Genomic DNA, 22,464 nt, shown 5'->3' on the forward strand with positions numbered 1-22,464 from the left:
GATAGGGGGCTTATCAGATCCCCGCATGTTAAGCATCCGCTCCTCTATCCATGGATCCTCCGTCCTGTCCATCGGTTGTTCCGACTTCCTGTCGACTGTTCGATTCGAAGCTGCCTTGGATGCCCTCCAAGAATGGCTTCCCCAACAGACGGACCGATCCCTGTTTGGTTGGATTGCGACCCAGGTCTGTAGCAACCTCGTTCATATCCCCCATCCACCGGATCCGATGCTAATCACCTGTCCTCAGGCCATGATGTGAGTACGGATAGTCCCTGATGCGTGTTCATTCCACTGGATTTACACAATGGTAGGATGCATTCGCCATTCTTGTAGCCGCACACCACCCTTTCTTGCGCCTCCTTGGGATCACCACTGTTCATGGCAATGCCTCGCTACAGAACACCACGGTCAACGCAACCAGGATTCTGGAAGCTATCGGCCGGCCGGAGATCCCCGTCTACCCGGGCCGTAGGAAGCCATTCTGCAGACCAGCCATCTATGCCCCCAATATCCACGGTAAAGAGATTTGGCCCTCCTATGAATCGACTCAGTCATCTAACAAGACACCGCGTTATCACCAGGCGACTCCGGCATTGAGGGGACTGACCTTTTACCGGTTGCTACCCGAGCTCCCATAACCGATAGAAATCCTATTCTGGCAATGCGAGATGCTCTTCTGGCAGAGCCAAAGGGCACTCCCTGGGTAGTGGCCACCGGCACCCTGACCAACGTCGCCCTGCTCTTCGCCACGTTCCCGGAGGTAGCAGAGCACATCCAGGGTCTCAGCATCATGGGCGGGGGTGTCGGTGAGGGGTTCTCGGATGCACCGATCAGCCGCATAGATGGGCAAGAGACACGGATTGGGAACGTGACCCCGCTGGCAGAATTCAACATCTACGTAGGCCTCTCTGTTTTGAGTCCTCCGGCATTGCTGGTCTGTTCTGACCGATGTATAGTGCGACCCCGAAGCTTCCCAGTCGATCTTTAGCCACCCGATTCTGGCCTCCAAGACGACGCTGATTCCGCTTGACCTCACTCATCAAGTCCTTGCCTCGCGAGACGTTCAGTCTCGAATCCTACATGGCATAGGTGATCCCTCTGTGCCCCCTACAGTCCTACGACAGATGCTGTTTGACCTGCTTGTGTTCTTCTCATCGACCTACGAATCCGTGTTCGGTCTGACCAACGGTCCGCCATTGCACGACCCTCTGGCGGTGGCTGTCGTGCTGTCGACTCTCAACCCGACGTTCGCCAAACAACATCCCGGTCAGGCGTTGATCTTTGACGATCGAGATGGAGAGCGGTTTACGGTCGACGTTGTCACTGATGGTCTTCACGGAACGGATGCGGAGCTGACTGGTGCCCTCGGCCAATCTCGCATCACCCCCACCGAGCAGGGAGTTGCCATTCCCAGAGGCGTGGACCTGGAAGCGTTCTGGAACCTCATCCTAGAATGTCTTCAGCGGGCGGATGATTGCAATGCTGCGCGTCAAAAGGCAGCCTGAGTAGACGGTATAGTGCCTGTTCGGTTGGATAGATTCCTACTTATCTAGATCACACATCAAAGTCATGAATGTCATTCCAATCATATCACGCATGCTGCCATATGAAAATAACCACCGATTCGCGCACCCGGCCACAGATCCACAATTTACCACTCCCGAATACTGCCATCGGGGCCAAAGAACTCCTTCGGCTGCCAGGGCTCCGTGATTTCAGCCACGCGGCGCACCGCTTCCTCGTCGACGTCAATGCCCAGTCCCGGGGCGGTGAGCGCATCGACGAAGCCGTCCTTGACCTTGAACACGCTCGCATCTTTCACGTACGTGGTGATGTCGTAGTCACCCGCCTCGGTATTGTAGTGAATGCCGAGACTCATCTCCTGGATGACGAAGTTGGGTGTCGCCAGGTCCACCTGCATACAGGCTGCCAGGGCGATGGGGCCAAGCGGACAATGGGGGGCGATGGCCACATCGTACGTCTCGGCCATGGAGGCAATGCGACGCAGCTCGGAGATTCCGCCGCAGTGACTGATATCGGGCTGGAGGACATCGACGCTGCCGTCTTCCAGGAAGCGCTTCACGTCCCAGCGACTGTAGAGACGCTCGCCCAAGGCGATGGGACAGGAGAGCTGGCCAGCGAGCTGCTTGATGGCCTCCGGGTGCTCGGAAAGCAGCGGTTCCTCGAGGAAGAGCGGACGGTGGGGCTCGAGGGCCTTGGCCAGTTGTTTGGCCATGGGCTTGTGCAAACGGCCATGGAAATCGAGCGCGGCATCCAAGCCCAGGGCCTTGACGGCCTTGAGGCGGTCGACGCTGGAATCCAGCACGCTGGGCGAGTCGAGCCAGTTCACATCCTCGGTGGCGTTCATCTTGATGGCTTTGAAGCCTTGTGCGAGACGAGCTCTGCCGGCGGCTTCGACGTCCGCGGGTCGGTCCCCGCCGATCCAGGCGTAGACGGAGAGTTTGTGGCGCACTTTGCCGCCCAGCAGCTGGTGGACGGGGACACCCAGTCGACGGCCCTTGAGATCCCACAGGGCGATGTCGATGCCGGAGATGGCGGACATGAAGACGGGACCACCGCGGTAGAAACCCAGACGCCACGCCATTTGCCAGACATGTTCAATGTCACTAGACCGGGGAGCTGGTTAGGTAGGGGATGCAACGGGGCCGAGAAGAAAGAGAAGAACCGTACTCGGCTTCGTATCCAATGAAGCGTTTGCACAAGGCGTTCAGAGTGCCTTCGATGGCTTCGGTGTGGCCTTCCAGAGTGCTCTCGCCCCAGCCATATCGACCATCCTCGTCGACGATCTTGACGAAAAGCCAGCGGGGGAGGACGCGGAAGTATTCGATGGACTTGATTTTGGCCATCGGGGAGAGGCAATGTTGGGGTGAACGGGCGAAAGGAGTAAGGAGAGCGCAAGATGTCTGCTGTCTACTCCAGAGTATGGAGATGCAATCCCGCGTGGGGAAGAGGGTCTTCCGTCGGAGTTGCTCCGGGATTCCCGAGTGCAGACCCAGTCATTGAAGAGGACTGTCCTGGTTGTGACATGAATATCAGGTAGGTAGGATATAGTATAGTGATGGGAGACCCCGACTGGTCTTGAAGAGGAGGTCTGGCGTACCGTCCCCAGATGGTTTCTGCAGAAAGACGGTTGAGAGATCGGCGGAGACGTCGGAGGTTGACGTCGGCAGTGGACGACAGACGTTGGTCCAACACCCAAGGAGCAAACACAGCGAGCCAAGTAGAATCAGAGAGTGCAGAGTACCAGAGTATACCGGATGTACGCAGAGATACCTACTAGATACCTACTAGTCGGGCAGTCAAGGGGAACGAACGAGAACCATGGATGGTTCCACCAGACCCCATGGGCACCATCGCCATTACTCAACCGTCACTACCAGAAATCCCGTCGGCCACCATCTCGTCTTCTTCTTCTTCCTCTCGACCCTCTCTCCTCTCGACTCCCTCCTCTCGCATCCTCTTGATCACCGACAGAATCCCTCCGACAGAATCCTCCCTTCCTTTCTCACTCCCTCTGGCTGATCCTGATTTCCCTCGGCGGGTTGCCCCGTCCACCGCCACCGCTGCATCTCCTCCCTCGGTTCAAGAGCCTTACCTGACCATGCCCCCAGCCAACACTCCTCTGGTACGTTGTCTCAGTCCTGTGCGACAATCCCGACTCGTGGAGTTTCCTGGGAATTCCCCCCTTGCGGCTAGAGGTGGATCTCGAACGCTGAGGGTCGGTCGCCCGTGGCTGCATCGCATTCTGAAGAAGAACGTGATAGAAACCCAGCCGGATCCGCTTTGTTCGTGTCTCTTGGGACGCTGCAGTCTCTAGTCCCCTCTTATTTATACTTCCCTCGCCTCGTCCACTGAAAACCTTTGCCTAACTTCTCCCTGCAGGATACCCCTCGGTCCCCTTCCGCCGCCGCTGCCATTCCCGTGCCGTCTGCTGTCCCCGCTTCCGCATCCGATGATGCCCATGATGATAACGTGAGCTTCCTGCGGTCTCGTGTACGCTCGCCTCCCGACTCCGCTTCCTCCCTCAGTCGTCAACGACGTCGCCGACAGCAAATCCTGTCCGAACTGGAAGTAGACCGCATGGATCTGGACGATTCGAGCAACCTGATGTCCGTCGAGATCAACCGGCGCATCCCCATCGTGCGCCGCCAACGAGAGTCGGATCCCGACCACCTCCCTCCCCCGAGCAATATGCCCAACTATGAGAGCCGTGTCTCCAATTCGCGGTCCCTGTACGGGTGGGCGCCGGCCTCCGATGACGACGATGACCCCGACAACGACGTCGCGTACGAACCGCTGCAGGACAGCAACACCATCTCCTCGTGGTTCGGTCGCTTCTCCGATCGCAGCGGACCCCCCCGACGTCCTGCCCGCCACGACCCTGATTCGACTACCGCCCCCAATCACCCGACCGAGCCCAGTATCCATCGCCCCAGAGACCGTCCGGAACTCTCTCTCTCCTCCACTGAAGCCTTGCTCCAATCCGTCCGACGACAGCCGCGCTTCTCCCGCACCCGCACCCTCCACAACTACCTTCTCGATCGAGAACGGTCGGGCCAGGAGTCCGAAGAGAGCAGAGACCGGTCCGCCGCCTCCCGTGCATATCGGTTCATCCCCAGCAGCCGGGGGGAACCGCATCGGCTTCTGACGCACAATGACCTGCGCGCGCGCATCAGCGCGCACCGACAGCTCCACATGGAGAATCCGCCCAGCCCCCGATTAAAGGAAACCATCAAGTATCTCGACCGCCTCCGCGAGTCGAATTCGCTGGAGGAGAGCTTGACCTCCGCAGCGGCCGGCGGCTTCGTCCAGCTCGATTTTCTCCCCTGGGATGAGGAGGACTTCATCCTCGAGACCACCTCCATCGCCCCGCCCCCGGTCTGTTCCTGGCTGCGACCGGGGATGGTATTCGCAGGCTCCCAGCGAGCCGCCAGCAGTATCAACTCGATCTTCTCGCAGCGGTTGCCGACCTCCCCTCTGTCGAACGACCCGATGATCGTCAACGGAAGCGAGCCGAACAACACCACCACCTCCTCCTCCAACTCCAACTCCAACTCCAACCGGATCAGCGTGTACACGAGTAGCGGCCGACGCTACCTCGCCAACAACATATACAACCTCGGGGCCGGGAAGGACGAGAACTGGCCGGTGAAAGTCACCATCCACGACGTGAACGAGCATGACATGACGCTCTCCGGGACGATGGAGGCGTACAACATCCCCGACAAGACGTCACCGTCACACGACGCACACATCATCACCTTCCTCGAAGGCGAGATCATCGACTTCAACACGCACACGCTGGAGACGAAGAATTTCAAGGCCGACGCGGAAATCGACAGCACATACTGGCGCGAGCTGCAGCCGTTCAAGAACTTGAGCGACGAGGAGATGACGAGGAACCTGGTGAGTCGCAAGTGGATTACGGAGGAATTATCCAGGGGGTGGATCTTGATGCGGTGGAAAGGTAAGACCTGTCATGATGATGGGGGGAGTGACCGTGACCCTGACGGAAGCCGTCAGCCAACCAGACGCTAATCGATTCCGTATAGAACGTTGTTTCATCACCCCCACCGACTCGCGACAGGGTCTCACCATCTCCGGGTTCTACTACATCTCCCTGCACCGCGAAAGCGGTCACATCGAGGGTCTCTATTACGACCCCGGCAGTTCGCCGTACCAGCAACTCTCCCTGGCCCCGGAAACCAAGAAGATGGTGTGCCCGTCGTACGCGTTCCGGTAGCATTTCCAAGTAGGGCGTTCCGGTTCTTGTTCATGTTTGTCCATGTCCATCATCCATGTATTGCTTGCATAACGGCGTTATCCTTTCTCCCTTGGGCGGCTGCGCATTTGTCAGATACTCTCGTACATTTCCCTCCCACATGCATGCACGATTTCTTTCATTTTACTGCTACATCCCACGGGCACGGCTCCTAAATAGCCATACCACGCCCATGTCTACAAACTACACAAGCACTAGGCACAAATGCATCCAGCTTGCTCCTTACTTTTTGTTCCTTATATTGGACGAGCCGGATTCCACTGAGATCCCGGAGAAAGGTAGGGAGTAAGTATCGTCACAGGGACACAACATCGAAACCATGCAGACCCAGCCTCCAACACCACTGCCGCCTCATTCCCGGGCTCAATCGCCATGCATCAGACAAAGACCACAGCGAGAGAGGTCAGCGAGTAATCTACTGCTCAGTCTGGAAGTAGTTAAGGAGGACGGAGCGCTCCTGGGACTCCTCACCCCAGTCCTTGACGACGACGCAAGAGCAGTTGACGACCTTGCGGGCGTTACCCTCACGGTCGAGCTGGCCTGCGAGCAACCAATTAGCCTTCTATACTCTTCTGCGCCTCCAATAAGCCAGGAGTATGGGCAAGACATACAAAGACCGACCCACTCGCCGAGCATCTTTCCATCGGGCACCTTGATGAGGGGGATCTTGTGCTCGGAGCACAGAGCGACCACGAGCTTCTTGTACGCCTCCTCCTCGCAGCCCTCGTTCAGGACACACATGTGAGCCTGACGACGGTCGAGGGCCTTCGCGGCCTCGCGCAGACCACGAGCCAGGCCGTCGTGGATGAGGGAGATGCGCAGGACACCCTTCAGGGCATCCAGAACGGACATCTGGCCGCCGGCGCCGGCGTCGGCGCTGACCTCGACCTCATCGGCGGCGGCAACGGGGGGGTTGGAAACAGTCTCTTCTCCGTCCGACTGTGGGGGGGAGAGCGTCAATTAGCCATTGCCTCGCGGTGTTTTGTTCATCCCGGGGACTGCACTGCGTACCATTTTGTATTTGTTCAGAGTCTCTCTGTCGGATTTTCCTCAAAGAGTGAGATGGTGGTTGGTTTGGTGGTTGGAGCGGATGTGGAATCTCGAGAACTTCTCGCTAAATTTGATGAGGCCCCGTCAGTGTGCCCTAGGCTTATGTAAGGGCCTGCATCCCACCGCTTTGATTGGCTGATTTGTCTTGCTTATCTAATCGGGTTGCCGGAGTATGCGAGTTACTCTCATGCGCTCTACATCGACATTCATATCTACTCGTTCAGTCCATGACCGCAGGCCAGTCTATTGTCTCGCTATCGGCGAAACTTCATCATCAGAGGTATCATAGTCATACATCACAAAAAAAGAAAGTGCCCTCCCTGTACAAGCTAAACTGATAATCGCCAGAGAATGAATGCAGCGAAATGATTAAACGTATGTACTTTGGCGATGGCTGAAGCCATTGGTGAGACCCTTCATTCCGTTCGGGTACCCAGCGGCTTGCTCCAGATGCGGAGGCTCGGCAACATGTCCATTGGATTGAAAGGCGAACGCAGATGGCGCGGACGGTTCCTGGTCGATGTGCATTTTCAGGAACTGCATGTCCAATCCGTGCAGGTGTGGAATATGGGGAACGAGGTCCATAAAGTCCGACAACTACACTCCCAGTTAGTCAAAATTCAACCAGACACCGTAAAGTGGGGAGAAACAAGGAAACATACCTTAACCCAGAATACATGCTCCATATCGAAGTATTTGGGCCGCGTTTCGTTGTCCTTCTGCATGACCTGTTCAAATGACGAGCCCAGGAATTCCGTGTCCTCGGCCTGGACAAGCATTCTCCGTGTCACCCGCCATAGATTCATCCGTTGGGTTGGTGTGGCTTCACGCTTCTCCCAACTGGCATACTGGGACAGCTGGAGGTCATTTGTCGCCAACAATGGAGCAACCAGGTAGTTCGGCACCCATTTCTCATCAGCGACGTCAGGACTGCAGCTCGGGTCGAGTTGTCGGGTCTCTGCTGTAACGACCGGCATGAACTTCCTCAACCACACATGACTCCGTGCCTGTGGATCGTTAGATCCCACCAGGTTCGCCGCGATGCGTAGTCGACTGGGCAGCGCATCCCGTCGGCGCTGTTCTTGCTCTTCCTGCTCTCGGCGCAGTTTCGCCATGCGTGCTCTCTCTTGCTCGAGCCGCTTCTGCCGCTCGTCTTCTGCCTGCTTGATTCGCCGTTGTTCCGCTTCTTTACGCTTGCGTTCCTCCTCCGCCGCCTTCTCCTGAGCCAAGCGCGCCGCCCGGGCAGCACGCTCTTCTTCCTCCTTCTCCAATCGGGCCCTTTCGGCCTCGGCGGCTACGCGCGCTTCCTCGGCCAGCCGCTCCTTCTCGGCCTGTTCAGCCTCTTTCAGCCGGCGCTGTTCCGCTTCGGCCTCGGCCTTTTCGGTGGCGCTCAAAACACCTTCCATAGGTACATGATGCAGTGCATCGGGATCGCGCTTGTCTTTTTCCTCCTTGACGGATCTGCGCGCCGTGCTTCCATCAAGTCCATCGGGACCTCTCGCAGGGCCATGTTCCCTTTCCGAATGACGATCATCATCCGACTTCGGGGCGACTGGTTTCGTGTCGACATCTTCCACGCTTCTCTTGGGGCTGCCATTCGTTATATTCGGCGTCGTACCGTCTTCAGACAGGACCCGTCGCTTCTTCTTCTGGAGCTCGCGCGCTTGCCGATCAGGATCAATCGCCCGAGCCCGTTCTGGACTAACGCTACTGCGACCTCGCTTCAACGGTGGAGGCCCTGGTTTGTTGGAATCCAAGGGGAGGTCAGCACGCGGCCGAGAGCCTTCGTCCCGGCCAGACAACGAGTCTGATGACGGAAGGCTCGGTCTCCGGCGATCGCGGTCCTGCGGAGGTCTTCCTGCAATCAGTCGTCGCCGTTTAGGGGCGTCTTCTCCACGGGCAACATTGGTTGAATCACCATCCCGCGATGACGACGGCGCTTTCGATTTGACTGGCTCTGCGCGAGATCCATCGTGGTCATGGGAGGATCTGGGACGATTTGGCGGCATTTTCTCCTTTGTATGGACCAGGCCATCTCGTTTGCGTTCCTTCGACAGACCCGCGTCTTTGGAGGCAACATCGCGATGGCTATCTACTGGCTTGCGGGGCCGGGCGACGGGAGAGGGGGAATCCCGGCGCACAGGACGACGGGGCTCCTTCTCTCTCTCTCGTGGTCGCCGCGGGGAGGAAATGTCCTGTCTCCGCGACTTCTTTGCGCGAATGTAAGCATCGTACGCGTCCCGGAGGAGATCATATTCCTCTTCCCAGTTATCTGCTCTGCGCTCTCGAGAAAGTTCAAAGTAAGTGCGATCCTTGTATGGTCGACGGGTAGGGTTGAATCGGGGTTGGTTCAGAAGGATTTTGATAACGTTAATATTCCCCCGGCCAATAGCTGCCAACATAGGAGTATTGTAGCCAGGCTTTTGGGCACCGTTGAACACAGGGTCCGGGTCCGGGTCCGCATCCCCCATGCCGAGAAGCAGCGAGATAACCTCATCATGGCCACCTTTAGCAGCAGCGATCATGGATTCGGCATCAGCCTTCTGCCCAACGTTGAGGATATTAGCCACACCAGCCATGTCGCCCTTGGCCGCGAATGCCTGCAAATTCTCTCGGGTGGCGGTAGTCCACAAAAGATCGTTTCGGGTGGCCTCACTCCGTACGGTCCTGCGTTTCGTCGTCGGGGCCATTGGTGGACTGCGTTGTCGATGCACGGGGGGCGAGTCGCGGGCGCTTTCCGCTGAGATCCGCCGGGATGGTGGCTCCTTATTCTCCGAACCAGCACGCTCTTCGGATCGCCGGTTCGGTCGGGGATTGTCTTTGGCCTCCGCAATCACTCGCCGGATCTCTTCATAATCTTCGGAATCGGACGGAACCAATTCGTACGGCTCATCGCCCTCGGCATTCAAGGTGCGGGGGTTCGCACCTGCTTCAAGTAATAGTTTCACAACATCGAGGTGGCCATTCTCAACGGCATCGATCAGAGGGGTGTCTTTGTCGATATTCTTCGTGTCAATCTCGCAACCCGCCTCGAGGAGGAATTTCACGATGGGTGCACATCCTTCTAGGGACGCAATCTGCAAGGGAGTATTCCCGGCGTTGTCAGCTACATTCAGGTCCTCCGGACGCTCGGCATGCCGTGCAATAGCAACTTCCAGTTCCTGGGCTGCGCACGCACGGGCTAACCGGGTCCGACCGTTTTGGTCACGCTGTTTCTTGTGGCCCATAGGCCGTGCCGGCGACGCAGACGCACCATCAACCGACCCGAGTTTCCGAGCATGAGCGCTGGGCAAGGGGGAGCCACTGGTGGAAGACGACACCGACTGGCGATCCTCAGAACTTTGGCGGGTGAATCCTGTGAGGAGAGGGGTGGGCGCCTTCTTCTTCCGTTGCATCTCGCCCGCACTGAGCTGGGTGGCGGAAGCGGTGCGTCTGTGGGACGAGCGGACGGGGGAGACCGAGCGATCGTTGGACACGGGTCGAGGGAGGGAGACACCATTCCAGTCTTTTCGCTCCCGAGGACGGGCGCTGGCGGCGCTAGCGTGACGCACCGAACGAGACGAATCAGCGTCTCCGTCGGCCGTCTCACTAAAGCTGCGTTTCCGGGGTGGTTTCGAAGCGGACGGCTCGATGCGGCTCGAAACCGACTGGGAGTCCTCGGGCTTCTCGACTTTCACGATGGAGGGAGGCGACACAGTCCTCGGGCGGGGGCTAGGCGGGCGGCCATTCATGGAATTTCGGTTCCGGACGTGCCAGTCACTGGGGGGGAGATCACTCTCAGGAGGAAGCTCCCGCCTATGGTCAGGGTGTTTCGGGTCATGTTTGATGAACTTGCGCCTTTTCTCGGGGGACAGAGACTCTCGGCCCGACTGGATGATGGTTTCTGCCTCCGAGTCAGCCTTGGGGCTTGCTGGCCCGTCACCCTCCCCAGCAACGACCGGTTCCGACTCCTTCACAGGACGGGAGACCCCTCGGGGAGGCGGGGGCTGAGAAGCCCTCTTGGGCGAGGGAGGTGGTCCTGAGGGAGGCTGGTGGTTCACCTTGACCGCAAGAGCACTCTGATCGGCATCCAGGGCAGCTGGTACGGAGGAGACGGCCTCAACATCACTCATAGCGGTAGCAGTCGATTTGTGGGGGTTCTGCTCGTCATTTTCGGGGGCCGTGGCGGAAAGGAGGACTGGTGGCCAGATACACCCGCAGAGAAGCGCGGACGCCGGTGGGGGAGCACGATAGGAGGAACTGATGGGCCAGAGGAGAATGATGGACCGGATGAGAGGGGAGAGAGCAAGAGGGAGTCGTAAGAGACGATGTGAAAGTACGACGTGAAAGGGTGTGAAAAGGAGGAGGGGAAGAGTGGAACGAGAGGTTAAATGGAAGGGAGGAAGGGAGTCGCGGTGGTCGTGTCGTCGTATGATATGAGGATGAAGATGAAGAGGAAGATGGAGGGGAGAGGGAGAGGAAGAGGAAGAGAGAGAGAGGGAGTGAGAAGAGGAAGTAAAAGGAGATGAAACGGATGACTGGGGAAATTTACCACTGGGCAACTGCAGCTGAAGCTCCTCGAGGTATTAACATTACTGGGTTTTTTTCGCCCACTTTTTGGCCACCAGCGAGCCAGTGGGTTAGTCAGCCCCAGTATGGGATGATTCGTACCCGGTAGTTTTCATCCTGTGATGAGTCACTCGTTACCACCTCACATACTACCATCTGGTATTACTACCATCCATATATACCTAGGTATCTCCGTACTAAACCTGAGGCCCCATCATCTCTGGAATAAAAACCCCTTCACCATCAACTCCTGTCTCGACACGATGGGCCTCAGTTGCAACGACAGAGACACCTAAGTCCTGAGCAAGACGTCCAGCATTTCCCTGATCGATACGTCGACTATCACGCTGGGCAGCAGCCCTCCCTCCAATCATCGCCCAGCAGGGGGCCAGCCGTTGCCGCAACCGGACTAGCCTGGAAAAGACTTTCCCGGACTCCACCGGAACTGCAGCGATCTGCCCGGTCTACACCAATCAGCATCCCCAGTGACCGCCCGCTTATCGCCCCACCCCCTGGTTCCCACCGGCCGGCCGTGGATTGGTCGGTGTTGCATGTTCGTTGGGTCATTGGATCATGATTGGACCCGCCCATCCCCGATCGGCCGTTAAGGAGACAGAATTCCTCTTGGAGAAAGAGGGGGGAAATGGTGGTGTCATGGTGATGTGGTATGGACTCGAGGTATGTGGATGCAGCTTGTTTATCTCACGAGACCCCGTCGACCGCTCCAGAAAAGGGAGTCTCTGCGTTTATTTGTTTACGCCCGCTCGGGGTTTCCAGTGTTCCCCACACGGGGCGGTTTCATGAACGTGACTGCCTCGCGGCGTTGTCATTTCCCTGCCCAGATGACATAATTCGACTTGCATCAACTTCAAACCTTCAACCTCTTCAATCTCTTTCATCATGGAGCTCCTCGCGGGTCTGCTGGATTCCTCCCTCTCCCACACCGATCCCATCGATCTCCTGCGGTCCTTCTTCCTCTTCACTTCCTGCCTGGTATACTCCGGACCACCCTCGAGATTCCCCCAGAATCCACTATAACCACCTCTCTCTTCCCTCCAGATCCTCTCCGTCAACCTGTGGGATGCCTTGCGTTTGCGCTTCGTTCCCTACGGGGCTCGTGGAACAACCGCCGCGGCCGAGTCGGGCTCCTCGCCAGCGCCATCGCCTGTCGCTCGCGGTCTCGATTTCCTAGCCACCTTGCGCGTCCCTCACAGCTACTTTACTCATTTCTACATCGCCTCCGTGCTGTCGTCCGTCTTCTGGGCCCTTCTACTCATCCTGCACACCCCGTCGTTCCAAGCCATCGCCTCCAGAATCCATCCGGACCGACTACACGCCCCTTCCATGTCCATCCATCAGGTGATGCTGTGTTGGTTCCTCATGCTGGTGCAGGGCCTGCGCCGCCTCTCCGAGTGCTTTCTCTTCGCAAAGCCGTCGTCCTCCCGCATGTGGTTCGGCCACTGGCTTGTAGGCATCGCCTTCTACGTCGCCATCTCGGTGGCCATCTGGATCGAGGGCACACGTAAATCATCCCCCTTCCTCCTCCCCCGCAATGACTGACTCCGTTGTCAGCCGCCCTCCTGTCGCATCCCTTCACCTTGGACGATGTCAAGGTGACCATCGTGCCCTCGCTTCGCACCTTCCTCTGTTTACCTCTCTTCCTGTTTGCGTCCGGCGTGCAACACGACTGCCACCATTACCTCTTCTCGCTGAAGAAATACTCCCTCCCCACTCACCCCATCTTCCGCAGAATCGTCTGTCCGCACTACACCGCCGAATGCGCCATCTACCTGTCGCTGGCCCTGCTGGCCGCCCCGCCCGGCCACTTCCTCAACAAGACCCTGCTGTCTGCCTTGGTCTTCGTCGCCGTCAACCTTGGCGTCACCGCCGCAGGCACCAAGACATGGTATCGGCAGAAGTTCGGCGACGACGCCGTGCGGGACCGGTGGATCATGGTCCCAGGCGTGTACTAACACGTAGAGCGCGCCGCGGGCGAAGAACAAATCAGACAAACCAAGCCAAGCCATCCAGAGCCTAGCCATACCCTACCATGTAGCCGTAGACTACGTTGCTCCGTCCCTCTTCCCCAGAAACTTCATCGTATTCCCCAACCGCGCCACCTGCCGCACATCCCGATACGTCAGGCTAATCCGGGTGTCTCTGTGCAGGCGGCCCCCGTAGAACACCGCCGGCTCGCGCAACAGATCCCAGTTGCAGATGGAATCCGCCCCGAGACCCTCATCCACCGTCGTCTCCGCAATGCCGTGCAGAAACTCCGTGTAGATTCTACCCCGCGTGACGAGCAAACTGCGTCGCTCCTGCAGGATGCGATGCTGCGGCCCCCGCCGCCGCCCTCCATCCCGCTCGGCGTTTACGTCTGCGCCGGCCTCGTTTGCGGTCGTCCCCGCCTCCGCCTGCCCCTCCGCAATCTCCTTCGCATACAGATCCAGCACAATGGGCGCCCCCAGACTCACAGTCGCCACGAGCGGGTAATACGCCGAGCCGTCTTCGTGCGGCATGATGCCCTGGCCCGGGCGGTACTCGTTCACGAGGACATGGTTGGGGGCGCGGTGCGGCGCATCGGCGAAGATGCCGAGGGCGTCGAAGCGTGGGGTGATGATAGGCGAGACGAGCCAGGGCGGCAGCGGGGACGCGATCAGGGTGTTGGATTTGGAGAGCGCCGACGGCCAGGTCTGGAGCCGGCGGTGCGAGAGGTGTGTCCAGCGGGGGAGAGGTGCTGTGGTGATCTAGGCTTGGGTTAGCCCTGTACTGCGTAGGACAGATGGGCGTACTGCGTACCTTCTGCAGTAGGGTCTGCTCTTCTTCCTCGGTGATGAAATCCGCGATGTAGAAGGCATCTTCGGGTAAGGAGCGGATGCGGGCGGCTTCGATGTCGGACGCCATCGGAAAGCTACCGTAGAACCTACCTAGGTAGATGTACTGCGTAAGGAATGCATGAAGGGGAATGGAAGGAAGTATATAGGCTGGGGCTGCCTCAGGCGCAACCCAACCCCACCTGCCCCACCTCCAGCTCTCTTTTCAACTTCACCCGCCAACCACCAGCGGCTGGCTGTCTTTCTAGGACCTGTGATCACAATGGCACCCAAGAACAAAGGCGGCGACAAGAAGGGCAAGGGGAAGGAGGAGGGCGGAGATAAGGGCAAGGGTCTGAAGCCCGCGAATTCCATCAACGTTCGGCATATTCTCGTACGTCTGCGACGCTTCGAGTAGACATCCTTTCGTGGAGATGGCAGTCTGCACTTCCGGAATCCCGCCATACTGACCACTGACGACAGTGCGAGAAGTTCTCCAAGAAGGAAGAAGCCCTCGAGAAGCTGCGAAACGGCGCCAAGTTCGACGACGTCGCGAGAGAGTACTCGGAAGACAAAGCTCGTCAGGGTATGTTGGTCCCCCGTCTGTCCCGGCCGATCCACCCGACTAACAGTACCCCCCGCGCAGGAGGCTCTCTGGGCTGGAAGGTGCGTGGCAGTCTGGACGCCACGTTCGAAAAGGCCGCCTACGAGCTGGAGCCGAGCACGACGGGGAATCCGAAGTACGCCGACGTGAAGACCGGATTCGGATACCACATCATCATGGTCGAAGGTAGAAAGTAAACCGCAATACATGCTGTGCCTGTGGCGCCTTGTCTACTGTCTACTGGTTGTTTCTATACCACTTCTCCTGTCCAGCGAACATCATGTAGGAACGAGGAATGAGGAATGACGGAAGAGTCATGCGATTACAAATATCAGATTCCATCGCGGTCTATACACGGCGTACCATCACATGCACGCCCGCTTACTCCCCCTTCGCGGCTTTGGCCCGCTCCTTCGCCTTCTTCTCTTGCCTCTGCACCAGAGCCTCGGCGCCAATCCCCCCAAAGACAAGCCCCACGCCCAGCCACTGGCCCGCGGACAACGAATGACCGAACCAGAACACGCTCAGCAGCATCGTGAGCATCTTGCGCGTGACCGTGACCGTCACCAGCAGCAGCGACGAGAAGCGCGACAGCGTGTAGAAGATGAACAGCTGGCCGACGGCGCCGCAGGCGGCAAACCCGAGGACATGCTTGAGGGCCTCCGGGTGTCGCGACAGAAAGGAGATGGCGGATGTCAGCTCCGTCTCGGTCGAGGGGGGGATCGGGATCGGGAGGACCGCATGCAGGATGCCGGTGGAGGACAGGTGAGGCATGGCGAGGAGGTACGCGGAGGTCAGCAGCGTCGAGAGGACGTTCTGGGCCACCATCATCTGCGGGCCGGTGAAGCGCGTATACACCTGCGGCGAGCTGAAAACGTGATCCTGCGTGGTGTTCGTCAGGCCGTCCAGGAGGAGGTTGATGGACAGTAGGAAGATGCCCCAGATAGACGATCCCGATGCGTTCTTCGCGGCAGATGCAGCGACCTTCTTGCTGGTTCCCGGGTGGTGCAGAGTGAACGTCGCGACCCCCAGGGTGACCAGCAGGACGACCCCGTACTTGTACAGGGGGTATCTCTTGCGGAAGATCGTGAGGTGCAGGAACATGACGGGCAACAGTTTGCATGACTTGGCCAGAATGAAGGTCAGGTAGTCGATGTGTGCGAGACTGGCGTATCCGAAGGGCGAGGCGAGGGACGAGGAGATGCTGACGAGGAGAAGGGGGAAGAGAATCTTCTGTGTCGGGAAGATCGAGGGCACTTTCTTGCCGGCAGGAGTCGAAAAGAACAAGTAGAGAAAGCCCGTTATGGCTGCGAAGGAGGATTGAATGGTGTTCAGAACGATCGAAAAGGTGAAGCGTTCAGTTGGGGGCTCCGGTTCGGCTGCCGTAGGGGGATATACAGGATAGGAGACAGTGGTAATGGCTTCTTGAAGGACGCCCCATGAGAGACTTTGCATGTTAGCTGTCTCTGGACTCGAACACAGGTAGGGTAGACATACAATGAGGCATAGATCCCCAACACGCAGATTGCAAGTTGTGTCAGGCCTGGCGCCTCCGGGGCTGCTTCAGGCGCGTCTTGCTTCGCAACTCTGCCATTGGCGACATGCGCTTTGGGATCTCCGTTCGGATGCTTTGTTTGCGATTCAGTTCCATTTGGAAGTAAATGCATCAATTCTGACGAAGTGGCGCGTTGTGAGGGCGCCGTTTGCTTCTGCCGCGCCATGAAACAGAGTTATGGAGATGACAGACAGAATCAAGCAAGAAAACGGACGAAAGAGCGACAGAGCAGATCACAGGAGACAAACAACTAACGCGCAGCTGCGACGAAGAGAGGATAGTTGGAAAGGGGGCGAGGGCGAGATTATGAGAGATCATGGAGAATGATGCCATGTGTTCTTCTGAAATCACATCCGGCGCGGAATTAATTACTACATCCACGGGATTTTCCCCGCCGACTTTTTTTTTTCTCCCCGCCATCCACTTCTTCTCTGATTCCAGCGACATTCACAACAAGCATCTCTATTCATTCTATGCTTGGGATTCTCCGCGACTGTTTGAATCCCTGACCCAGACTGCCACGATCCCCACGCGAAAAGAGAAACGTCATCTCCGCACAAGAACGCGGACCAGCTAGCAGAAGAAATACCCAGACGTCCAAGATGGAAACGACAATATCGTCCCCGAATCCTGCACCAGAACCCTCGGCGCTCACCAGCCTCATCGCATCCACGTCGACGCCATCCAATCCCTACTCCGCCAGCACAATCCAAACCCTCCACAACCTGCAACATCAGCACTTATGGACGTCGCTCCAAGTGCACGAGCTTCCCCTCCTGCATACAAGCAAGCCTTCTTCCGGTGGAACAACACAGCCCCCGCCCCATCTCCTCATCTCCGGCATCCCTCCCAACCGCGTCTACACCCATCCGGACGAACAGCTCTACATGCTGGAGAAAGGTCTGCGCGAGGAGGATGTCGAGCTGGAACGCATGTTTGTTCTGCCCACCGTGCAGGGGCAGTCGTGGAGTCTCCGCAAAATGGCGGCGGTGTTCGACTCGCTTCCCAGTGCGGATAGTGCGCAGGTCCAGTCGTCGGGTGAGGACATCGACGAGGAAGGTCAGAAGAAAAGTCCCGAGAAAGCTGCAAAGATCGCCGAGTACTACAAACGCCGCAAACAAGCCCTCCAAACCAGGGAGTGGGGTGGAAAGAGGATTCTTCTCTCCATGGTTGATAAGGGCATGGGCGGTGATGGTACCATTGTGTACTACGTCGTTCAGGAGGGCGCCGTGAAGCCGCGGCAGAATTAGAATTGCTTGCTTTACCTGTCTCGGATTCCATGGACTACGGAAAGCAACGCGATCCTGGCCAAGACGTCGACACGTTCTGTTGCACTATTATACAATTATCTACGTTGCAGCATATGAACATATCCGCCAACTTTAACAGGGTATCGTTTATCCAACCAATCCAGGACAAGCAACAATAAGCAAACCTTCTGACCGAACCCGTTTATGAAACCTCATCTATACGACCGTCTCTCTCGATCTGCTCCTGTTCCTGATGGCAGCTGGTACAGTACTGCTCGTACCATTGCCGGACATCGTCGGAGAGGTCGGCAAAGACCGACTGGCCTAGACGGTCCATCTGCATCTCAAAGTCTTCGTCACCATTGCCCTTCCCCAGAAGGACCTCCACTTGACGGCAGCGCTTCAACTCCTGTCGGAGCCAGCGCTCCCACTCATTCTGGATCAGTTCCTTCTCGATGCTGTTCACGACACGGAGAGCCACCAAGAGGTTGTGCCGATACGTGGCCAGACGTTCTCGGGTGTGCTGAAGTCGGCGGGCAGCGCTCTTGGTCACCGAGTCTCTCGGTCCTGAGACATCCAGAGAGAGCGTAGCCCCATGGTTCCGCACGGTTTGCTGCTGGAAAGTGGCGAAGCAGTCGCTCACGGTCCCATTCGCTTGTGCAATGGTCGTGTTGGCAATTGCTTCGTCAATGTCTCTCATGTATATAGCTTTACTCATGACATGGTCCGGGTGTACCCCGAGCCGACTCATGAAATTCTCAGCCGACCTTTCATGCCACCACACATTAGCACTCCGTGACGTGTAGAACCCATTGATCAACACGCTCGCTATTAATAGCGAAAGTATAACTTTGTTGGCGCTCATCGTCTTCCAGATGAAGCGGAGCAGAGCGAATGTCCATAGCATCACCGACGATATGGCACTTTCGATGAAGGTAACGAAGGTCTCGTAAAGTAGCTGGACCAACGTCCTCTGTGTCCGAGGTTTGCGAGGCTCAATTCGCACATCCACCTCGCCTGGGAACTGGGACACGAAGTTCTGCCTTCCGATGTGGCCGAATATCGTGATAGCCTTCTTAGTTCGACTATGGGCCCCCAGTCTTCGCACCTGATCGCCAACGAGGTCTACCAGGTCTAAGGCATCTTGCTCCAGGTCTCCACTGGCCTGCTTATTGATAACAGCTGCGAAAAGTTAGCCATTGTCGAATGTATCGGAAAAAAACCTGTACTCACTTTGAAGGCCATACGGAGTCGACAGCCATTCCACCTTTGTGTACACGGCAAGCTTACTCTTGCCCTTGGCAACAAAGGTGATAACAATCTTGCTGACCAGCCTGAATGAACGCTTGAAAGGAAGATGCCACGGCGTTCGTTTGTCCGTTATGACATAGCAGAGATGATCATTTAGAACGTCGATCATTTGATAATCCGATATCGCCTTGCCTTCAGTTCGTCCTATGACTGGTTAGTCGTGGGTGCTTGTGAGGGATTAACAAAGTGCTTTCTCACCAATCATATCTGTTGTCTCGATTTGATACTCGAAATCCCGTCTCAGATGACGAGTTTCATTCCTGGTCCATGGTCCTTGTTTGATCTCTTGTCACTCGTTAGCAGGTCCATGGTTTAAGTGGGGTGCATTCTACCTTTGGCCTTCCGTTGATAGAGTAGAAGCTGCCACACAGCACTTTTATCACCAAACAGGATGTGGAAGATCGCTTTCGCACTAACATCGAATACCTTCTCGGACGCGAGGTGAAGGTTTCCCTGCGGAACGTACTGTACTGGCTGCGTTGGCAGTCGGAATTTCGTGGCCTCCTTGCCATCCAAACCCCTTTTTGAACTCATGTCTAAGTTCTTGTCAATGTAGATTGGCGCTCGGAGGTCTCTTCGCGGCCCTTGCTCAACGCCCTGTTCACCATCATCCTTGTCGCCAAGGGCAGCTAAATCCTCCCAACTGTCAACGCTGGGAGTTCGCGTCACATCAGACTCCATCTTGGTGAGAATTTTCAGAACCTGCTCCAGTCCCATTGGTTCGACCGCCGTCGAGTCATTGATCAGGAAATTGAGTCGCTTCTGCAGAAGCCTCAGGGGTTCCAGGAAAGTCTTTACCGTGATACGACCTGGCGTGTCTTCCCCGGGTGGGGGAATAGTGTGTAGGAACAAGAAGTCACAGTCCCTTCCTGGAGCAGCTGTAACTTCTTTGATGCTTTCCAGCGAAACACTAGTAGTCAGCACCAGCCCGAAGTAGTGACTGTAAAAGTATATATCCTGAGTAGTCACATAAGCTCTTCCTGGGAATTCTTGCTGATCATTCGGGTTCCAGGTGGCCCGGAACACCATGACCAGGGGTTCTTCCCTCTTCACATTAGGAAAGAGTAGTCTGAACTGAGCATCCTGAATTCTGAGCTGGTGCGGATAGTAGCTTGGATATTCATGTGAAACGCCCAAGATCGCACGTTGTACCTTGGACGCATCCCCGTCGAGACTGACCGTTTGCCTATGACGAGGTCCAGACACTACCGGCTTTGCAGCCGTAGCACCTCCCGCGGATTCCGTTTCAGATGGAACGACTTTCTTTGATGAATCGCTCATGGGAGAGGATGGTCTGTTTTGAGCAAGACCATCCTGACCGACCTCGGACAATCCGAGGCGTTCACGTTCAAGTCTATTCACGAAACCCCAATTCGAACTTCCCCACAAGTTGGCCATCATACCGCTAGGCATTCCGCCCGTTTTATCAGCATGGCCAAGCCCAATGCCCCGTTCATTACTCACGATCACGGCCGCTTTGCTCATGCTGGTAGGGGCCGGAGGATTCGCCAAAGTAGGGGGCGCCAGAGTTGTGGGGGGCTCAGATCGAATTGTAGGGCTGCGGCCCCGGTTTGTATCATTTTCGAGCACGCCAGGAGGTAGGGCAGTACCGGAGACGAGGGCGTTATGGCTTGCAGAAATTAGGCTAGCGATTCCGCCTCCGGCTCCGGGAATAGAGTTGGACGGCTGGACGGTGTTGTTTGACTTGCGATGGAGATCCAGTTTCTGGATGATACGGTGTGTATGTTCACGTGCAGAACTATCTGCATCCATGGAAGTCAATCGTCGATAGGCGTTAAAGTCGCTACTCGTCCGAGAGCCGCCCACGTCCCTCTCTGGCAAAGGAAGCATTCCAGCACGATCAGCACGTTCAGAGCCATGCTCGTCACTGGAATGGGGGGTCAGGGAGTCCGCGGGATCAGCAGCAAATTCAGGGGCCGGCGGCTGGGAAATGGCAAAAGCAGGGTCCTGAATGGTAACCTTCCCGGACACGGATAAGTCAGTGCTGGCTGGATTTTCCAGTGCCTTCCGCTTCGCGGCCTCAAAGGCGGCAATCCATTCCATAAGTTCCTTTTGAGTCTCTGCCTGAAGCATGATGCTGTTGCTCTTTGTCTTCACCTCGAAGCAGAATCGCCGGTCTTCTTGGAAAGCAGGTCGAATACTACAGAGCAAGACGCCGATTCTCTCGCTCTCCTCGACGCCTCCAGTTCGTGAGCCTTGCACGAGACAACCAAAAATTCCGTTCTTCAAGAAGGCCCAACGCCTGACCCAATTCGTACGCGTAGGTTTGCCTGAGAAAATGCGCAGATAAACCCATCCCTGTTTCTCAGGCTTGGCTTCCCCTGTCATATTGAGAGAGGACAGAGGGCGCGAGCCAAGGTAAGGAACTGTGGATATGGAGTAGTCATCCAGCTCACGAGAAGGCCTAGCGGCAACCTCTGCAGCCTCCTCGATCTCCTTCCTTGCCGCTAAGAGCTCCCGCTTGGACGATTTCTCACTACCTTCCATCTCGTGTATCCAGCCTTTTATGCGATCCATCTCCTGGCCCCATTTTGCAAAGGTCGAGCTGTTGTTGGTGTGGAACAATTTAAACTCGCGCCATTGATCGAAGGAGACGCGGACTAACAACCGATCTAGGCCATTCCGCAGTTGGGGGGCTTGGACCGAAAAGTCCATGGATGCCTTGAGATAAGCCTTGCGCGCTTCGTGGAGCTGGAAGGCATCCTCTCTAAGCGACGAGGGCTCCTTTGACTTTGACTGTCCTGAGTATCTAGACAAGAGGTAATCGTAATGCTTCTGTGTCTGGTCGAGGGTGCGGCGGGCCTCCTACAGCGGGGTAAGTGACTGATACATCAGAAGAGGGTGAGGGGCCATCACGACCTTGAAGGGACGCAGATCATCCTGAATAAAAGCTCTTATAGGCTCCGACACAACCGACTCGATCTTCTTTGTCGTGGCTAGCAATCCGTTCCACAAATCGCGCGAGCTATCACCACATCTCCTCATCGACAGCAGGGTGTAATCATGGTCAAGCGCAGCTTCGGACACAGCGAGGGGGTTCGTAGAATAGGATAGAAACGCGCTCACCACACCCTCCATGGCGGCTATGTCCATGGAGAGCCTGGAAGCGGCCTTCGCGTAACCGTCGAGCCATTTCTCGAGAAACTCGATCTGATCGGAGAAGTGTAATGTCGTGGCGCGGAATGTCGGTGAGTCGAGAGCAGCTTCCTTGAGGCCAACTGGGCTTTACAGCCAGAGTTAGCAGCAGGAACGTTGTATTAATTAAAATGGAAGTGCCTGTCTAAACCGAAACAACTTACACCACGCTGACGAGCTTCCCGACCTGTGGCACGGGGATCTGCGGCTGGGTCGACATCTACTGTATGTCTCCGGCCATACACTTGACGCGAACAAGGAACACCAAGGGAAGAGGGAGGCAATTCACCTCTAGTAAGTCAATGTAGATGAGCACGAGGGGTGCCCGAGATAAAGAGAGGTAGAGGAGAGATGCGCAAGGATCATGGCACACG

The 22,464-nt window shown here is 56.8% G+C and overlaps 12 protein-coding genes across 12 annotated transcripts; 6 read left to right on the forward strand and 6 right to left on the reverse strand.

Annotated features, from left to right (window-relative positions):
* Positions 1–25: 25 nt before the first annotated feature.
* On the forward strand, positions 26–1,505 carry BDV59DRAFT_199013 (uridine-cytidine N-ribohydrolase; the record flags this gene model as incomplete). The annotated part of the gene is made up of 5 exons (XM_073693275.1): positions 26–188; positions 248–255; positions 312–516; positions 582–898; positions 957–1,505. 5 exons carry the CDS (start codon positions 26–28, stop codon positions 1,503–1,505), a joined length of 1,242 nt encoding a protein of 413 aa, XP_073551416.1.
* BDV59DRAFT_111031 (D-galactonate dehydratase) lies at positions 1,307–3,161 on the reverse strand. Its single transcript, XM_073686602.1, has 3 exons — positions 3,122–3,161; positions 2,692–3,035; positions 1,307–2,627 (listed from the first exon to the last, which is right to left on the reverse strand). Exons 2-3 carry the CDS (start codon positions 2,865–2,867, stop codon positions 1,652–1,654), a joined length of 1,152 nt encoding a protein of 383 aa, XP_073551417.1. The 5' UTR covers positions 2,868–3,035; positions 3,122–3,161; the 3' UTR covers positions 1,307–1,651.
* On the forward strand, positions 3,029–4,003 carry BDV59DRAFT_111157 (uncharacterized protein). Its single transcript, XM_073686606.1, has 2 exons — positions 3,029–3,806; positions 3,904–4,003. Coding segments are annotated over exons 1-2 (462 nt in total). The 5' UTR covers positions 3,029–3,346; the 3' UTR covers positions 3,906–4,003.
* BDV59DRAFT_111087 (GID4/VID24 family protein) lies at positions 3,971–5,995 on the forward strand. Its single transcript, XM_073686603.1, has 2 exons — positions 3,971–5,488; positions 5,574–5,995. Exons 1-2 carry the CDS (start codon positions 4,102–4,104, stop codon positions 5,762–5,764), a joined length of 1,578 nt encoding a protein of 525 aa, XP_073551419.1. The 5' UTR covers positions 3,971–4,101; the 3' UTR covers positions 5,765–5,995.
* Positions 5,996–6,218: 223 nt separating this feature from the next.
* BDV59DRAFT_199016 (40S ribosomal protein eS12) lies at positions 6,219–6,817 on the reverse strand (the record flags this gene model as incomplete). Its single annotated transcript, XM_073693276.1, has 3 exons — positions 6,219–6,343; positions 6,415–6,742; positions 6,803–6,817. 3 exons carry the CDS (start codon positions 6,815–6,817, stop codon positions 6,219–6,221), a joined length of 468 nt encoding a protein of 155 aa, XP_073551420.1.
* Positions 6,818–7,019: 202 nt separating this feature from the next.
* On the reverse strand, positions 7,020–11,553 carry BDV59DRAFT_111144 (putative histone deacetylase complex subunit (Hos4)). The gene is made up of 3 exons (XM_073686605.1): positions 9,780–11,553; positions 7,516–9,710; positions 7,020–7,450 (listed from the first exon to the last, which is right to left on the reverse strand). Exons 1-3 carry the CDS (start codon positions 10,963–10,965, stop codon positions 7,223–7,225), a joined length of 3,609 nt encoding a protein of 1,202 aa, XP_073551421.1. The 5' UTR covers positions 10,966–11,553; the 3' UTR covers positions 7,020–7,222.
* Positions 11,554–12,108: 555 nt separating this feature from the next.
* Positions 12,109–13,742, forward strand: BDV59DRAFT_171168 (putative 3-oxo-5-alpha-steroid 4-dehydrogenase). The gene is made up of 3 exons (XM_073688533.1): positions 12,109–12,394; positions 12,461–12,923; positions 12,974–13,742. Exons 1-3 carry the CDS (start codon positions 12,302–12,304, stop codon positions 13,372–13,374), a joined length of 957 nt encoding a protein of 318 aa, XP_073551422.1. The 5' UTR covers positions 12,109–12,301; the 3' UTR covers positions 13,375–13,742.
* Positions 13,465–14,305, reverse strand: BDV59DRAFT_199019 (uncharacterized protein; the record flags this gene model as incomplete). The annotated part of the gene is made up of 2 exons (XM_073693277.1): positions 13,465–14,148; positions 14,201–14,305. 2 exons carry the CDS (start codon positions 14,303–14,305, stop codon positions 13,465–13,467), a joined length of 789 nt encoding a protein of 262 aa, XP_073551423.1.
* Positions 14,306–14,421: 116 nt separating this feature from the next.
* BDV59DRAFT_111264 (peptidylprolyl isomerase) lies at positions 14,422–15,113 on the forward strand. Its single transcript, XM_073686607.1, has 3 exons — positions 14,422–14,608; positions 14,698–14,800; positions 14,861–15,113. Exons 1-3 carry the CDS (start codon positions 14,498–14,500, stop codon positions 15,013–15,015), a joined length of 369 nt encoding a protein of 122 aa, XP_073551424.1. The 5' UTR covers positions 14,422–14,497; the 3' UTR covers positions 15,016–15,113.
* Positions 15,114–16,770, reverse strand: BDV59DRAFT_111276 (UDP-galactose transporter HUT1). Its single transcript, XM_073686608.1, has 2 exons — positions 16,316–16,770; positions 15,114–16,265 (listed from the first exon to the last, which is right to left on the reverse strand). Exons 1-2 carry the CDS (start codon positions 16,537–16,539, stop codon positions 15,200–15,202), a joined length of 1,290 nt encoding a protein of 429 aa, XP_073551425.1. The 5' UTR covers positions 16,540–16,770; the 3' UTR covers positions 15,114–15,199.
* A 27-nt stretch (positions 16,771–16,797) lies between these two features.
* Positions 16,798–17,725, forward strand: BDV59DRAFT_111284 (uncharacterized protein). The gene has a single exon (XM_073686610.1). The coding sequence runs from the start codon at positions 16,976–16,978 to the stop codon at positions 17,621–17,623; it is 648 nt and encodes a 215-aa protein (XP_073551426.1). The 5' UTR covers positions 16,798–16,975; the 3' UTR covers positions 17,624–17,725.
* BDV59DRAFT_111279 (putative transcription factor SipA3) lies at positions 17,725–22,458 on the reverse strand. Its single transcript, XM_073686609.1, has 6 exons — positions 22,255–22,458; positions 21,815–22,178; positions 19,267–21,760; positions 19,133–19,219; positions 18,857–19,078; positions 17,725–18,805 (listed from the first exon to the last, which is right to left on the reverse strand). The coding sequence occupies exons 1-6, from the start codon at positions 22,308–22,310 to the stop codon at positions 17,826–17,828; spliced, it is 4,203 nt and encodes a 1,400-aa protein (XP_073551427.1). The 5' UTR covers positions 22,311–22,458; the 3' UTR covers positions 17,725–17,825.
* Between the last annotated feature and the right edge of the window lie 6 nt (positions 22,459–22,464).

The sequence above is a fragment of the Aspergillus ambiguus genome (assembly GCF_047715705.1).
Source record: "Aspergillus ambiguus strain CBS 117.58 unplaced genomic scaffold BDV59scaffold_4, whole genome shotgun sequence".
NCBI classification, from domain to species: domain Eukaryota; kingdom Fungi; phylum Ascomycota; class Eurotiomycetes; order Eurotiales; family Aspergillaceae; genus Aspergillus; species Aspergillus ambiguus.

Bases quoted from the DNA above. Each gene is read 5' to 3' on its own strand.
- BDV59DRAFT_111031 (XM_073686602.1), bottom strand. From the start codon at position 2,867: ATGGCCAAAATCAAGTCCATCGAATACTTCCGCGTCCTCCCCCGCTGG. The intron at 2,628-2,691 runs GTACGGTTCTTC...TCCCCGGTCTAG, and splicing joins TTCATTGGATACGAAGCCGA to TGACATTGAACATGTCTGGC.
- BDV59DRAFT_111157 (XM_073686606.1), top strand. From the start codon at position 3,347: ATGGTTCCACCAGACCCCATGGGCACCATCGCCATTACTCAACCGTCA.
- BDV59DRAFT_111087 (XM_073686603.1), top strand. From the start codon at position 4,102: ATGGATCTGGACGATTCGAGCAACCTGATGTCCGTCGAGATCAACCGG. The intron at 5,489-5,573 runs GTAAGACCTGTC...GATTCCGTATAG, and splicing joins GATCTTGATGCGGTGGAAAG to AACGTTGTTTCATCACCCCC.
- BDV59DRAFT_111144 (XM_073686605.1), bottom strand. From the start codon at position 10,965: ATGAGTGATGTTGAGGCCGTCTCCTCCGTACCAGCTGCCCTGGATGCC. The intron at 9,711-9,779 runs GTGCGAACCCCC...CCGATTCCGAAG, and splicing joins GAAACTATTACTTGAAGCAG to ATTATGAAGAGATCCGGCGA. The intron at 7,451-7,515 runs GTATGTTTCCTT...CTGGGAGTGTAG, and splicing joins AGCATGTATTCTGGGTTAAG to TTGTCGGACTTTATGGACCT.
- BDV59DRAFT_171168 (XM_073688533.1), top strand. From the start codon at position 12,302: ATGGAGCTCCTCGCGGGTCTGCTGGATTCCTCCCTCTCCCACACCGAT. The intron at 12,395-12,460 runs GTATACTCCGGA...TCTTCCCTCCAG, and splicing joins TCCTCTTCACTTCCTGCCTG to ATCCTCTCCGTCAACCTGTG. The intron at 12,924-12,973 runs GTAAATCATCCC...CTCCGTTGTCAG, and splicing joins CATCTGGATCGAGGGCACAC to CCGCCCTCCTGTCGCATCCC.
- BDV59DRAFT_111264 (XM_073686607.1), top strand. From the start codon at position 14,498: ATGGCACCCAAGAACAAAGGCGGCGACAAGAAGGGCAAGGGGAAGGAG. The intron at 14,609-14,697 runs GTACGTCTGCGA...CACTGACGACAG, and splicing joins TCAACGTTCGGCATATTCTC to TGCGAGAAGTTCTCCAAGAA. The intron at 14,801-14,860 runs GTATGTTGGTCC...CCCCCCGCGCAG, and splicing joins GGAAGACAAAGCTCGTCAGG to GAGGCTCTCTGGGCTGGAAG.
- BDV59DRAFT_111276 (XM_073686608.1), bottom strand. From the start codon at position 16,539: ATGGCGCGGCAGAAGCAAACGGCGCCCTCACAACGCGCCACTTCGTCA. The intron at 16,266-16,315 runs GTATGTCTACCC...TAACATGCAAAG, and splicing joins TTGGGGATCTATGCCTCATT to TCTCTCATGGGGCGTCCTTC.
- BDV59DRAFT_111284 (XM_073686610.1), top strand. From the start codon at position 16,976: ATGGAAACGACAATATCGTCCCCGAATCCTGCACCAGAACCCTCGGCG.
- BDV59DRAFT_111279 (XM_073686609.1), bottom strand. From the start codon at position 22,310: ATGTCGACCCAGCCGCAGATCCCCGTGCCACAGGTCGGGAAGCTCGTC. The intron at 21,761-21,814 runs GTCGTGATGGCC...ACCCCGCTGTAG, and splicing joins ATGATCTGCGTCCCTTCAAG to GAGGCCCGCCGCACCCTCGA. The intron at 19,220-19,266 runs GTAGAATGCACC...ACGAGTGACAAG, and splicing joins CTATCAACGGAAGGCCAAAG to AGATCAAACAAGGACCATGG.